General features: G+C 43.9%; 1 protein-coding gene across 1 annotated transcript in view; it reads right to left on the bottom strand.

The window, feature by feature from the left end:
• Positions 1-14,557, bottom strand: part of DHX36 (DEAH-box helicase 36) — a gene marked incomplete in the record, with an annotated part of 1,900,459 nt that overhangs the window by 1,596,096 nt on the left and 289,806 nt on the right. The window contains 1 exon segment of the mRNA XM_044070516.1: positions 4,201-4,282. Coding sequence (XP_043926451.1) covers positions 4,201-4,282 — 82 coding nt within the window.

Raw genomic sequence — 14,557 nt, 5'->3', positions numbered from 1 at the left:
AGGAGAAGCAGAAGGAATGGAGTCTTCTGCATCAGAATCCTCATAAGGAGAATATGGGCCTTCCTGAGGGTCTGAAATATCTGAGTCATCCGAAGAATAGTCTGTAGAGACAGGTTCTGGGGGTTCAGTCCTAGGCCTCTTATCTGGAGGAGGTTGAGAGGCCCTGTCTGGGTGAGGTTGGGATCCCCTGATCAAAGAAATGAGATCCTCAGCCAGGCTGAGCATTTGGGAACTAGAGGTAGGCCTGTGTGAGGGAGTTTTAGCAGGTAAGGCCTTAGAAGATTTAGCTGCTTTAGCCCTGGAAAAAGCCTTAATAGACATAGAAGCAGGGGGTCTAGCAGCCCCACGTGCAGGGGTAGATATGTCTAAAGGAATAGTGTCTGACAAATCCTGGGTGCCTGCTTCTGCAGGGGTAATTTCAGTAGCAGATTCAGCCAAGCTCTGTGAGGCCTCGGCTATCGGAGGCATGCTTTCGGCCGAAGGAAGAACCGAGGACTCGGTTTCAGCCGAAACAGAGACACTCACGGTTGGCCTAACCGTGGTTTCAGCCAAAACCGCGGACCGCGAGTGTCGGTCCTTTTCCTTGCGCTTTTTGGCTAATTGTGTAGTCGGAGTCTCCGACGGCATTTTGTATGCAAAAGCAGGACCAAAAAACTCCTCTGCAAACTCCGACCGACGTCTAAGCGTCCGTCGGTTGAAGGAAGCACAGGCTAGACAAGCTGATACGTCGTGGTCTGGGCCTAAACAAGGAAGGCAGTAAGAGTGGAAATCCTTATGAGGTATTTGTTTCCCACAAGTTAAACAATTATTTACTTTGTCTGACATCGGCTGAGGCAAGAAAGAGTCCCCAACGGGGTACTTAGCTTTTTAGAAGTCTTCGGTAGTAGAAATCTCTGGATCTGACCGACCGGCACTTGCGAACAGCTTCTGCTTCGGGCACCGCGCGGCAAGAAAGACTGGGGAAAATGGCGTCGGCTGATGCCTTTATACCCCAGCAGCGGTGACGTCGGGTGAAGTGCGACATCAGCCGAGGCCAGACCCAGACTTTGGAATCCGGCCGACCGAAGGGCTGCCTGAGGCAGGACAACCCATATGTTAGGACTGCAGATGCATCCTTGAAGGACATCAAGGTTTTCCCAACAGAACAACTTCAGTTCTGATGTAACAGAAGGTTCAAAAGGAGGACCTATAAGGACTTGCAACACGAAAAGTGGGAGGACACAAAAAAAAAATGCTCCTTTGAGAAATGCCTTGGAAATTTTTCAGAGCAGCCAATGGGACGTTACTCCTACTGACGTAAATTAGACATGGGTGCCTGTTGTACCTTAGTCATCGAAAAACTAGAGCCTGAATTAAATTACTCCGTGAGAAAAATCTAAAATTGACTAAGGGAGGGGAAAGAGGATCAAACCCCTGAGATTTTGCCCATACTACAAAGCACTTCCATTTACTACAGTACACCTTACTAGTAGACAGCATTGTGTGCTCGTCCGAAAAGCTATCCGATAGCTTGAAATTCCTGGCTATCAAAGGAACTGGGGAAACCATGTGTTTAACTTGAGGGACTGAAGATTGGGAGGATCCTAACCCACTTGATGAGAAATGAGATCCAGAGTGTTATTCTGAACCCAAGAGTGGGGGGGGGGGGTTATCACAGAAGAGGCCACAGAAAGGGGAACCACACCTGATAAGAGCTGAAGGGAACTATGAGGATCACTGCTGCTCTGCAACATGCTGCCTTCTGAAGGAATTTGACAATCAAGAAAACTGGAGGATATGCATACAGGAGACCCAAGGGCCAAACGTACAGAAGAGCATCTACAGGAGACTGCTCCAGACAGGGACTAAGGCATAATAGCAGTTTTAATTGGTGTTGAAGGGGGAAGCAAAAAGATTGCAACATGGATTGTCCCAGTGTCAAAAATCTGAGCTGCAGCTGTTGGATTCAGGGACCACTTGTGAGGAAGAATAGTCCTGCTCAAACCATCGGCTATAATGTTGGACCTCCCTGGGATGTGCACTGTGATCAGAAACCACAGAGATGACATTGCCCACTGCCAAACCCTCAAGGCCTCTCAGCAAAGAAGATAAGAACATGCTCCCCCTGCTTGTTCAGATACCAGACGAGTAGACAGTCAGTCTGGATCAAAATCACACCGCTAGGGAGGACATCCTGAAAAGCCTGCAAGGCAAGGAGGACTGCCCTCATATCCAGGACATTGAAATGAACATTGGCCTACCAAGAAGACCAGGACCCCTGAACCATCTTCCCTCAAAATGTTCCCCCATGAAAGAAAAAAGGCATCTGTGGTGACTGTGCTCAAAGGGTGGGGAAGAAAAGGTATTTTGCTTGTCACTAAGGGTAACTGTAACCACCACCGAATTTGATCATAATGTGCTTTTGTCAATCTGATGGGAAAGTCCACTGGACGAGTCAAATAAGACCACCATACTGCGGGTGTCTACTGCAGAGCCCACATGTGGAACCTCGCTAAGGGGATCAACTCTGTTGAGGCTGCAATGTGCCCCAAACGTTTCAGAACTGCATGAACGGTTTTGTAAGGTTAAGAACAAATATTACCTAGGACTGAAGACCAATGACCCGAACTTGGGAGCTTGACAATTTGACAGATATTACCCGTGGGGAGGCCATGAACTCCCATGTCTGGAATGGTTGAAGACTTGACTTTAGAGAACTGACAGTTATCCCCAAATGGTCATAAGGTGTCCCGGGCCTAGACTAGAGAAGCTCTCATGGGGGCAGTGAGGAGCTAATCACCCATGAAAGACTTGAAATCCCTGCAGCCACAGCCAGACTGCTACCAGTACCACACACTTGGTAAACACCTACATGGGGCAGTGATGAGACAGAATGGCAGGGCTCTGAACTGATGATGATCAGCCCGCAGCCCGATGTGAAAGAACCTCCTGGAATGCCTATCTTGATAGGATGACAGGTGTCCTTGAGATCTATTGAGCACATCCAGTCATCCTTCCTCAGAGGCAGAATGGACTACATCATGACAATCCAAAATTTGGTCTACTTCATGAAGGGATTCTTCTTGCTCAAGTCCAAACCAGGCCTGAAGTTCTGGTCTTTTTCGTATAAGAAAGAACCTTGAGTAGACCCCATATCCTTAGTGGTCTAATGGGATCTCTTGGATGACTCAATCTGCCAGTAGCTTCAGAATTTCTACTACTACTAGCTGTCTGATGGATGGAATGTCTGGGAGAAGTTTGTGACCTAAATTTGAAATTTCTAAAAAGGAAATTGTGTAACATTTCAATAGGATTCCACCCACCCTCACATCTGAGGGTATGGCTTCCCAAGATTCTAGATGAAGAGCCAAACGGTCCCCAACTGCCATCAGAGCAGGACAGACTGGCAACTCTTTAGAATCGCTGAAAGGGCCAGCCACAGAAAGCTCTGCAGAAACCCTGATTTTCAAAATCTTGAACCTCTTCAGAATATTAATATTCCGTTTTTCTTACTAGAAGCTGCTGAACTGGAAGGTCCAAGACCCTGAAATAAACCCTGAGCTAAGCTAGATTCCCAGGGAAGCTTGATATCAGTTAATCGATACGCAATAAAAAAAAGCTACTTTCCCGTCAAACTTTGCTGTGAAAATCACTTTAAACACTTACGCCAGCCTCTTGAAGTGACTTCTACCAGTGGAAAAAAAGGTTTAGGTTAGTTTTTACGATTTTTTTTGAAAATAGTAAAAAGATAACTGTTTAAAATTTACATGACAATAAATAACTTTTTCCCTAGCTTACATTAATTTAAAAAAAACGGTCTTAAAATTGAAACGCAGACGTTTTCCTTAATGGGAACTTATCTGCTCAGCAATAAAAAAATGTTAGCTCACTGATGATATTCAAAGCCCAGTCAGGAAAGCTCTTAGGAGCTAGGCACCCAAACCACTCAGTACAGCTTGAGATGGATAAATGTCTGGGTACATGGAAGCTGTGGTTGAAGCTTTTGAAGATGATCAGCCATTGTAACTTATATGCAGGATACAACTTTTTTAGCCATGGCTAAGGCTTCTACTGCAGTTATCATAATGTGGAACTTTTTCAGCTAAACCTCCCAGAAGGTAAAAATGTACCTTGCAAACAACACAACCAACTATGAAATGCAATTAATGTCTAACATTTAGTAATAAAAAAACAGAGAAAAACATTGAGCAATTTACTGACCTCAACATTTCAAGAACATCCTCTAACAGGTACTCTCTAACAGGAAAAGTAAAACCGGGTATGTGTACCATTGGACAGTTACCTGTTAGAAAAAAATATATAAACAAAATGTTAAAAGGGTACACAAAAATGTAATGCCAAAATATGCTAAGAAAGAATAGTTGTGTAAACTCTTACCATAACCATAGATGTCCTTCTCTTCTGTGTTGCAGTATTCTTTACATACGAGTAAGTCCTCCGCCTAAAGTACAGTTGTGTACACTTACCATAAATGTAGATGTTAGAGTGTATTCACTGTTGCAGTCCTTACAAAATGGGTTATCTGGCTCCCGGTAGCCCACAGTCGGGCAGAATACCAAAGTCCTTGGTATATGACGTCAGCTGCCTTCAGTTTAGGCCTGACGTCAGGTACAAAAGAAGGTAGCCGATGCCATTTCCTCGGTTTTTCTTGCCTTAACTGTCAGGAGCCCCCAAAAAAAGGTTAGATCAAGAAAAGAAAATCCAGTCTGTGCCTTAGTTACAAAGGGGGGGTGGAAGGGGGGGGGGGACCAGGACTGAAACAGTGAATACACTTGAACATCTACATTTATGGTAAGTGTACACAACTGTACTATGTTCACAGTGTTTCACTGTTGCAGTCATTACAAAATCCCAAAGCCCAGGAAAAATAACAAAAGAGAGGAGGAACACCCACTGTTTAAGGGTTGGTAAGGATGCCCTGCAACACTGCAGAGGCAAAACCAGCCCTGGACTTGGAAAACAAGGGTAAACTGTAATGTTTAGTGAAAGTGTCCATGTAGCTGCTTCCAGTATGTCCCTAGTAGGTACACCTCTTAAAAAAGCTGCTGAGGTAGAGACTGTCCTAGTAAAATGGGTCCTAATACTCTGAGGAACTACCTTGCCATGCTGTAAGAAACAGAAGTGAATACACTGAGCAATCCACTTAGAAATGGTCCGTTTAGAAATAGCTTTGCCCTGAGCTCCAGGAGCAAAACTGACCAACAACTGATCCGACTTTCGAAAAGATTTAGTCCTGTCCAGGTAAAATCTAAGCTGTCTATGCACAAACAGGGAATGCAGTAACATTTCCCCTTTATTCTGAGGATTAGGAAAGAAGGTAGGCAGGTGGATAGACTGGTTAAGAGTCAGGCTAGAAACCACCATAGGCATAAAGGAGGGAATAGTTCAAAGAGAAACCCGAGCCACATGGAAGATGATAAAAGGCTCTACTGCCATTAAGGCCTGCAGCTCAAACTCTTCTAGCTGAAGTAATAGCCAAAAGAAAGGAAGTTTTCCAGGTGAGAAACTTCATGTCTGCTGAGGCAGCTGGTTCAGAACAAGGCAGAGTAAGTTTTTCAAGTACAAAACTGAGATCCCAAGCAGAGTAGGTACCCTTCTGGGAGGCTTTAAATTGCTAACTCCCTTGAGGAACTGTTTCATCAAGGGATGAGCGAAAATAGGATGCTCAAAGGAACAATGAGCAGAAATAGCTGAAGCATGGATTTTGATATAAGAAAAGGAAAGTCCACCATTAAACAAGCCTGCCAGATAGTCAAGAATAAGAGGAAGAGTAGGCTGAGAAGGGTCTTCCCCTCTAGTCTGCATCCAAATGGAGAATCTTTTCCACTTATCTGCGTAAGATTTCCTAGTGCTAGGCCTCCTGGCCTCACGAAGGACCTCAACCACTTGTTGGGGAAAGGTTTAAATTATGAGCCAAGCTGCCAAATGCAGAGTCTGAAGATGAGGATGCAGAATTTTTCCCCCCTCCTGAACCAAGAGATCTGGTATCAGGGGAAGATGCCAAGACTGAGACTGGGAGAGACTGCGAAGTAGCGGATACCAATGTTGTCTGGGCCAGTCTGGAGCTATAATGATGGCCCTTAGCTTTTCGTCCCTTATCTTTTTAACAGCACTCTGGGCAGAAGAGGGAATGCACAGATCGAGAGCTGTGTCCAAGGGAAGGACAAGAGCATCCACTCTCCCTTTGTTGTGATGATCCCTGGTGCAGGTTGGAAGAAGGTGGTTGGTTGGGGATGAGAAGAGATCCATCTGGGGAGCACCCCAACACTGAACGATGCTTATCTGAGGATGTCTTCAACTAAGAAGTCGGAATACAAAAAGAAGGTACTCGGCCGACTGGCACTCATGCAAAATGCTTCTGCTTCGGGCTCCGCGGCAAGAAAGACTGAGGAAATGGCGTCAGCTGCCTTCTTTTGTACCAGACGTCCTGAAGTCAGGCCTAAACCGAAGCCAGCCGACGTCACATACCAAGGACTTTGGTATTCTGGCCGACTGTGGGCTAAAGGGAGCCGGACAACCCATTTTGTAAGGACTGCAACAGTGAAACACAATGAACATCGACCCAATGTCCACCCAGTATACAACAGCTTTTAATTACTGCAAGTATGTGGGACGTTACACATATGTTCTGATAATGTCAGCCATAAAATAACATCTGCACATAAAATCTTCAGAATTGAAATGCCCCAGAAGGAACACCAGAACTAAGGATCAAGAAGAAGCCATCCAAGGAAGGAAGGCACAAGATGCAGGGGGGAAGGAGGGAGGGACAGAATGCTGCAACATAGAGAAGGACATCTATAGCTATGGTAAGACTTTACATAACTATTCTATGTCCTTCTATTCAGTGTTACAGTGTTCTTTACATATGGGACAGTACCAAAGCTTAGTAGGAACATTGGGAGGAGGAAGGAGCAGAAGAACTTTGCACCGAAGAATTTTCAAAGCAGCCATGGAGAATGGCTCTAACAAAACCTGCTCTTGACCTAGAAATGATGTGCAACTTCTATTTTGTGAAAGTGAGCACAGAAGACCATGTAGCAGCCTCCAGAATAGAATTAGTATCTAGGCCTTTAAAGAATGACCCTGAGGAAGCCACAGATCTAACTAGAATGAGCCCCAACAGGCGCAGCAAGACATTTACACCATGGAAATCATAGCAAAACACAATATCCTTGGAAATCCAAGGAGAAACTGCCTGTTTAGAAACAGGCAAACCCAGAGCCCTGGGATGGAAAGAAACAAAGCTGATCAGATTTTCTGACAGACAACTTAGATAAGACTAAGGCTAAGTACATCTAAGGTATGCAAGGTCCCTTCACTAGTAGATTGAAGAGAAAGGAAAAAGGCGGGTAACTGAATATATTAAGAAATACCTCATTAATCGCCTTAAGCGTAATAGGACTGGTACGCAATGAAACCCTGTCCTTGTGGAAAACCAAGAAAGGTGGGGAGGCCATCAAAGCCTGAATCTCCAAAACCCTCCTGGCAGAAGTCCAGGCTAACAACAACACTGTTTTTCCACTTACAGAACTTTAAAGAAGCAGAGGCTTCAGGCTCATAAGGAGCCACAGTAAGCTTCTCTAAGACACACTTAGAATCCCAAGGAGGTGGAACTGTTTTCCTGGGAGGTTTAATATGTAGGACAACTTTAACGACGCTAAAGGATAATGGTAGACATGCAGAAATAGCAGAACAGTGAACTTTCACTGAACAGTATGACAAACCACTGTTAAATAATTCACACAAGAAAGAACTACTGGAATATCCACAGTAAATAGATCCAGATTCCTTGAAAGACACCAAATAGAAAACCTCCTCCATGTGGATAAGTAAGACTTTCTAATATTGGGTTTCCTGGCCTCCTGCAGAACCCAAAGCATGCCCTGTGAAAAAAAAGCCTGAAAGGAATCAAAAGTGATCACCCACAGGGTCAGTTGCAAGGTTGACAAATCTGGATGAAGCAGAGATCCCTTGTCTTGTGTCAGCAAGTCCATTCGGTGAGGTAACTTGTGATGGTTGCCCTTGGCTAAATGCAGAAGAGGGAACCAATGCAGTCTTGGCCAAAAGGGAGTCACCAGCAAGACTGTTGGCTTGTCCTACTGAATTTTCAGCAGAACTTTATGCATTCCCCCCACTTGCCTGTCATTCAGAAACAAACATCCTCTTCCATGAGAGAGAGAGAGGGGGGGGGGGCATCCACCTTCCAAGACAGAGGATGTGGGAGTTTGGCACAAAATAGACAACGCTGTTTGTTCAGAGGGGATGCAAACAGATCCAGAAGAAGAGGTGTACTGCACCGGTGGACCAAGTCCAGAAACACATCCCTGTGAAGCATCCATTCGTGGGTCTGAGTCATGGACCTGCTTAAGAAGTCTGCTACAGTGTTTTGAGCAAAAGGAATGTAAACCGCAAGAAAAGTCACCTTGTACTGCATTGCCATTTCCAAGACTTGGTCCCCCTCCTGCTTGTTTATGTACCAGAAAACAGTGGTGTTTGTAAATATTTTCAGAGTGCCTGGCTGAAAGAGGATGAAAGGCCTGTAGAGCCAGAATCAGAGCCCTCATTTCCTTGATATGCTCCCTCCTTTGAGATGAAGATCAAAAGCACTGAGCCTTCTTGGAAGCAAAATTTGCCCCCCACCCCATGTCCGAGGCATCCGTGAACTGATGTGAGACAACTGGGCCAGAAAAAGAAGAAGATTAGGATTCAGTAAGTTGCTGAATCTACCAAAGAAGCTCTGATTTTAGACAGGAAAGGAGATGAATCAGAAACTCTAGAGGGTGAGCATGCTGTGTCCAGACTGACTTTACGAACCACTGAAATTTCCTCATGTGGAGTTTTGCAAAGGGCAGCATGGGAATTGTGGAAGCCATGAACCTAAGAAGACTTAGATACTCCCTGGCTGAAATGGAAGGACGAGGCAGAAGGTTTTCAGGAAAAGCAATGAGGGATTGTGCCTTGTCCATAGAAAGAAAAGCCATCATATGCTCTGTCCTGAACCTGCACCCTAGGAAGATGTGATCCTGAGATGGAGTCAGAAAGGATTTTTTGAAATTTATGGTGAACCCTAGAGTCTGAAGGAGATAAATGGCCACCTGCAGGTTTTGAGACAATGGTTTTGACTGAGGAACTAGGAAAAGAAGATCATCCAGGTATGGATATACCTGAATACTCTGGACTCTCAGGAGATTAACCACAGGGGCCAAGCATTTTGTGAACACCCACGGGGCAGTGGAAAGACCAAATGGCAAGGCAAAGAACCCACCAAGAAATGCAGATATTTCCTGTACAGAAGATGAATGGATATGTGTAGATAAGCACCTTTGAGGTCTAGACAGGCCATGTAAGACGGAGGGGAAATTAGAAGAAAGAGTTTGTAAGAACAGTATGGGGAAGGATGGCACTTCTAGAAAACCAGAAAAGTGTTTACATGAGAAAGATCTAGGACTGGTCTCAAAGGACCATCTTTTCTGGAAGCCAGACACATCCTTGAGTAAAGCCCTCTGCCTCTTTGATCCACTGGCACAGTATGAATAGTGCTTTGAGACAGTAGCCAAGTTAGAACCTCAGGAAACAAATCCAGTTGATTTGAAGGGGGCTGTGGAATTCCCATGAAAAGAGGGAGAGTCTTCCAAGTCATTAAGTTTCCTTGTTGGATAACAGACAAAACCCAGGAGTCCTGAGAGATCATTACCCAAGATGGAAAATAGAGAGATGGGCAAAGACTTGGAAGAGGCTGCTGGTAGTCAGAGAGAGCTGGGCCTGGTTTGAAAGGGCTGCCGAGTGCCAGGAGCAGAAGCAGTAGGGTTAGACTGAGGAGGCCTCCTATAAGATCTTTTACACCTGGAACCAGAAGCAGAAAATGAGCAAAGTGGTCTCCTAACAAAGATGTCTTAACAGGAAAATTCCAATGGAACTTAGAACAGGAGAAATGAACAGGCACTTCAAATCTTGAAGTTCGTTTCATTTTTCTTGCAGAGTTTTAAATAAGTCTGCAGCTGCAGAACCAAAAACAGCTGACTTGTCCAAAGGAGCATCTAGCAGTTTAGCTTTAATGTCATCAGGTAATGGTTGAAGCCTCAACCAGGAATGTCTCCCAAGTACAAAACCAGAACCAGAAGCCCTGGATGATTCTTCAACAGCATCATAGTTGTACTTAATGGAATACCTAGCTGCTTGTGAAGAAACTGCCAAGAGAGACAAAACCAGAGTTTTAATGTCAGAGTCTGGTAACTGAGCAAGAGCTTGAGAAGCCTGGGACAGAAGAGCTAAGGAATACCTAGACATATGAGTCTGGTAATACATCCCTCCGATTGCTAAAGCAGAGTACGTGTACATTTTTTTACCAAGTCTCTCTAGAATTTTACTCTCCTTATCAGATGGAAAAAGTTTAGCAGAAAGAGACAACTGGGAAGACTTGTCAGAAGCTATAGAAATAATAACTGGATCAGCTAAATGACACTTAGAAGAACTTGCAATTATCAAGCACCTTTGTAAAATCTGTCTGGCCTCTTGGGGGCAGGAGTCTAAGAATTAGAGGAAACAAAAGCATCCAGGAAAGCTGGCAGGACAGTATGCACTGCAGAAAGAGAAGGAACCTCTGTTTGCAAACGGTCATAGTACCTCTTCTCCTCTTCAAAAACTTATGAACAGTCCCATTTGAAAAATTCCCTCGTTTTGTTAATGGTCTCAAAAGAAATCTCTTCAACTGGGGAATGCTCCCATTAGATTCCATATCTGGAGATGCATATTCTAGTGGAGATGTAATTTGAATAGAGTATGCTAAGGAATCTTCAGGGGAAGAATCAATATCTGCAGAGAGAACCTGTGCTCCAACCCCTTGAACAGGGGAGGAAGTAAAAGAAGGAAAAGGAACAGCAGAAGAAGGCTTTAAAGCCATCAGAGCCTTGATTAAACCCTGCGAGAAAGTATCCCAGACTGAGGAGTTGAAGGGCCCCGAGTGTCTAGTCTTTTTTTTCTGCATGAGGAGAAGTGGAGGAATCTGACATAAGCCTAACGTCAAGAATGGTCTATGAAAGATCCCTAGCAGGAGTTGAAGGAACATCCCTGGGGCCCTCAAGCACAATGAGTCACGGTTCCCCTTGTCCACCTGAAACAGATGTCTGCACTGCCTCTGAGGACGTGCCAAGGTCGGATTCCTAAGCAGCTTCCAATGAGGAAACCACTGGGGAACCAGACCTGACCTCCAAATGCAACACGGGGTCTTCACTGACCTCAAGGGATACATTGCAGGAAGAGACGCAGCCAAAGAGGACTCAGGCCTATGTTTGCTAACCTCCTCCTTTGCACTCAGCTCAGCCGTAAGACCCCCAGAACCCTCTATACTGTCTCTAGCCAGACGTTTAAGATGCTGATTCTCTAAGTTTTAGGAACAAAGGCCTGACAAATTGAACAGGAACAGTGATCATAACTGGGGCCTAAACAGAAAAGACAAAGGTCATGGCTATCTTTATTTGAAATCTGCCTTCCACACCTACACTTGTCCTTCCTGGATGACATGAACCAATTACAAAAAACAGTAGCAAAGAATAAAATCCCCAATGGGGCACTTTATTCAAAGCTATCCACAACCAAAGAAATCGGACAGCAGACCAATGTAGGAGTCAAACATTCCAAATGGGGGTAGAAAAGATCTAAGGACTGTATGTGCAGACATCCTTTTATGGCGGACGTTGACAGAACATGTGTGTGATGTCCCACGTACTTGCAGTAGCTAAAAGCTTTTGTATACTGGCTGGATGTCGGGTCATTAGGCAGAAAACTACCCATATGTAAAGACTACTGCACCAGTAGCTAAAAGCTGTTGTACACTGGCCGGATGTCGGGTCATTAGTTGGAGAACTACCCGTATGTAAAGAATACTGTACCACTGAATAAAAGGATATGCATCTTTTCATTTATCCTCAACTTCCTGCTACAGTGACTACCTCTTAAAGATGACAACTGTGTTATTTCTCTACCAGACGTGGCTTTTTTGCCAAGCTATATCTTTCACTCTCCAAATGAGATCATCCTACTGTGACACTCCAAACATATTATTACTAGTATGTTTACATTCAACACCCTACCTATTGTCTTTTCTTGTTCCTCCATTTATATGACAATGATTATCATTCTGCTTGCTTCTTTTGTCTGACCTGACTTGTATGAAAGCAGAGGTTTCTGACTCTTAAAATCATAAGACATATTTGGCTCTAACCTTGTTATGGTTTATCTTTCCACATCTCTTAAATGCCTATGCTTCATTATGAACTCTCTTTCAGACCATCTGTCACATCAACTAAAGTCCTTCATGCCAAATGAGGATTACAGGGAGCAGTGTTGCATAACTGTGCAAATAATTTTTCAAGAAAAGGAACAGGTTATTTGGGCCACACAGACACACACAATTATAACAAATCATTTAACTTGAATGATTTTAGTGCTAGCACCATACTAAATTTCCCTAAAATAAATTGTCCAGCACAACTTTTAGTGCACCTGCATTTCAGATGAATACAACTGGAGGGGTGGGAGATTAATCTTACACAGCTCGGATTACCATACCGGTGAAAAATAATTTGTGAAAAATACATCTCGTATAAAATCAAGGAGATGGTAAAATGACTACTGTGGTATTAGTTATAAAACTACCTGAAAGAGAAACTATCCCTGATGATCGGAAGCATTAGCTCTTCTGAAAATCCAAAGTTTGCACTGAGGTAAGTCACTCTGGGCTGCTGATCCCTTTAGTGCTTATATTGTTCATGTTCATTATCATCTTCATCCTAACAGGGTCATATCACAGCCCTGTTCATGTTAAAGAGCATAATTAGGAAATTAATGCATTTTTCATTCCTCATTTTTCTCCAATCAGCAGCAGCTTTTGTGGGGCCCCCACACAGACAAAGATGATTAAGGGGGGCCCCTGCAGCCATGGTTTTGCAGGACTAAAAGCTGGCTATGTAGTTAGTTTTAGTGGAGAAAATGTCCAAAAGCAGGGTTTAACTAAGCCAGGAGCACTATGTCAGTAGTAAAATATTTAATGGCATTCTGATGCCTGTTACTTGACAAAACACCGTTACTACAACCAGAAATATCTTTGAATTTTAAAGGAGATATAAATAAGAGTTATTACCCTCATAGTTTATTAAGTATGCAAGACTGCTGCACTAGCTTTTGTTGGTTTTACAGATGTGACAAAATATCAGGATAAGATAACTTGCTGTGGTTGGGGGCCCCCAGGGAACAGGGGGCCCCCAGCGACCGCAGGGTTCGCTGGTGCCTAAAACCGGCTATGAGAACCTCAGGAAACAAATCCAGTTGATTTGAAGGGGGCTGTGGAATTCCCATGAAAAGAGGGAGAGTCTTCCAAGTCATTAAGTTTCCTTGTTGGATAACAGACAAAACCCAGGAGTCCTGAGAGATCATCACCCAAGATGGAAAATAGAGAGATGGGCAAAGACTTGGAAGAGGCTGCTGGTAGTCAGAGAGAGCTGGGCCTGGTTTGAAAGGGCTGCCGAGTGCCAGGAGCAGAAGCAGTAGGGTTAGACTGAGGAGGCCTCCTATAAGATCTTTTACACCTGGAACCAGAAGCAGAAAATGAGCAAAGTGGTCTCCTAACAAAAGATGTCTTAACAGGAAAATTCCAATGGAACTTAGAACAGGAGAAATGAACAGGCACTTCAAATCTTGAAGTTCGTTTCATTTTTCTTGCAGAGTTTTAAATAAGTCTGCAGCTGCAGAACCAAAAACAGCTGACTTGTCCAAAGGAGCATCTAGCAGTTTAGCTTTAATGTCATCAGGTAATGGTTGAAGCCTCAACCAGGAATGTCTCCCAAGTACAAAACCAGAACCAGAAGCCCTGGATGATTCTTCAACAGCATCATAGTTGTACTTAATGGAATACCTAGCTGCTTGTGAAGAAACTGCCAAGAGAGACAAAACCAGAGTTTTAATGTCAGAGTCTGGTAACTGAGCAAGAGCTTGAGAAGCCTGGGACAGAAGAGCTAAGGAATACCTAGACATATGAGTCTGGTAATACATCCCTCCGATTGCTAAAGCAGAGTACGTGTACATTTTTTTACCAAGTCTCTCTAGAATTTTACTCTCCTTATCAGATGGAAAAAGTTTAGCAGAAAGAGACAACTGGGAAGACTTGTCAGAAGCTATAGAAATAATAACTGGATCAGCTAAATGACACTTAGAAGAACTTGCAATTATCAAGCACCTTTGTAAAATCTGTCTGGCCTCTTGGGGGCAGGAGTCTTAAGAATTAGAGGAAACAAAAGCATCCAGGAAAGCTGGCAGGACAGTATGCACTGCAGAAAGAGAAGGAACCTCTGTTTGCAAACGGTCATAGTACCTTTTCTCCTCTTCAAAAACTTATGAACAGTCCCATTTGAAAAATTCCCTCGTTTTGTTAATGGTCTCAAAAGAAATCTCTTCAACTGGGGAATGCTCCCATTAGATTCCATATCTGGAGATGCATATTCTAGTGGAGATGTAATTTGAATAGAGTATGCTAAGGAATCTTCAGGGGAAGAATCAATAT

This window comes from Protopterus annectens, chromosome 4.part1 (genome assembly GCF_019279795.1).
Source record: "Protopterus annectens isolate FY-2018-M chromosome 4.part1, PAN1.0, whole genome shotgun sequence".
Taxonomy (NCBI): domain Eukaryota; kingdom Metazoa; phylum Chordata; order Ceratodontiformes; family Protopteridae; genus Protopterus; species Protopterus annectens.
The sequence above is the reverse complement of the archived record's forward strand: the minus strand, read 5'-3'. Positions and strand labels throughout refer to the sequence as shown.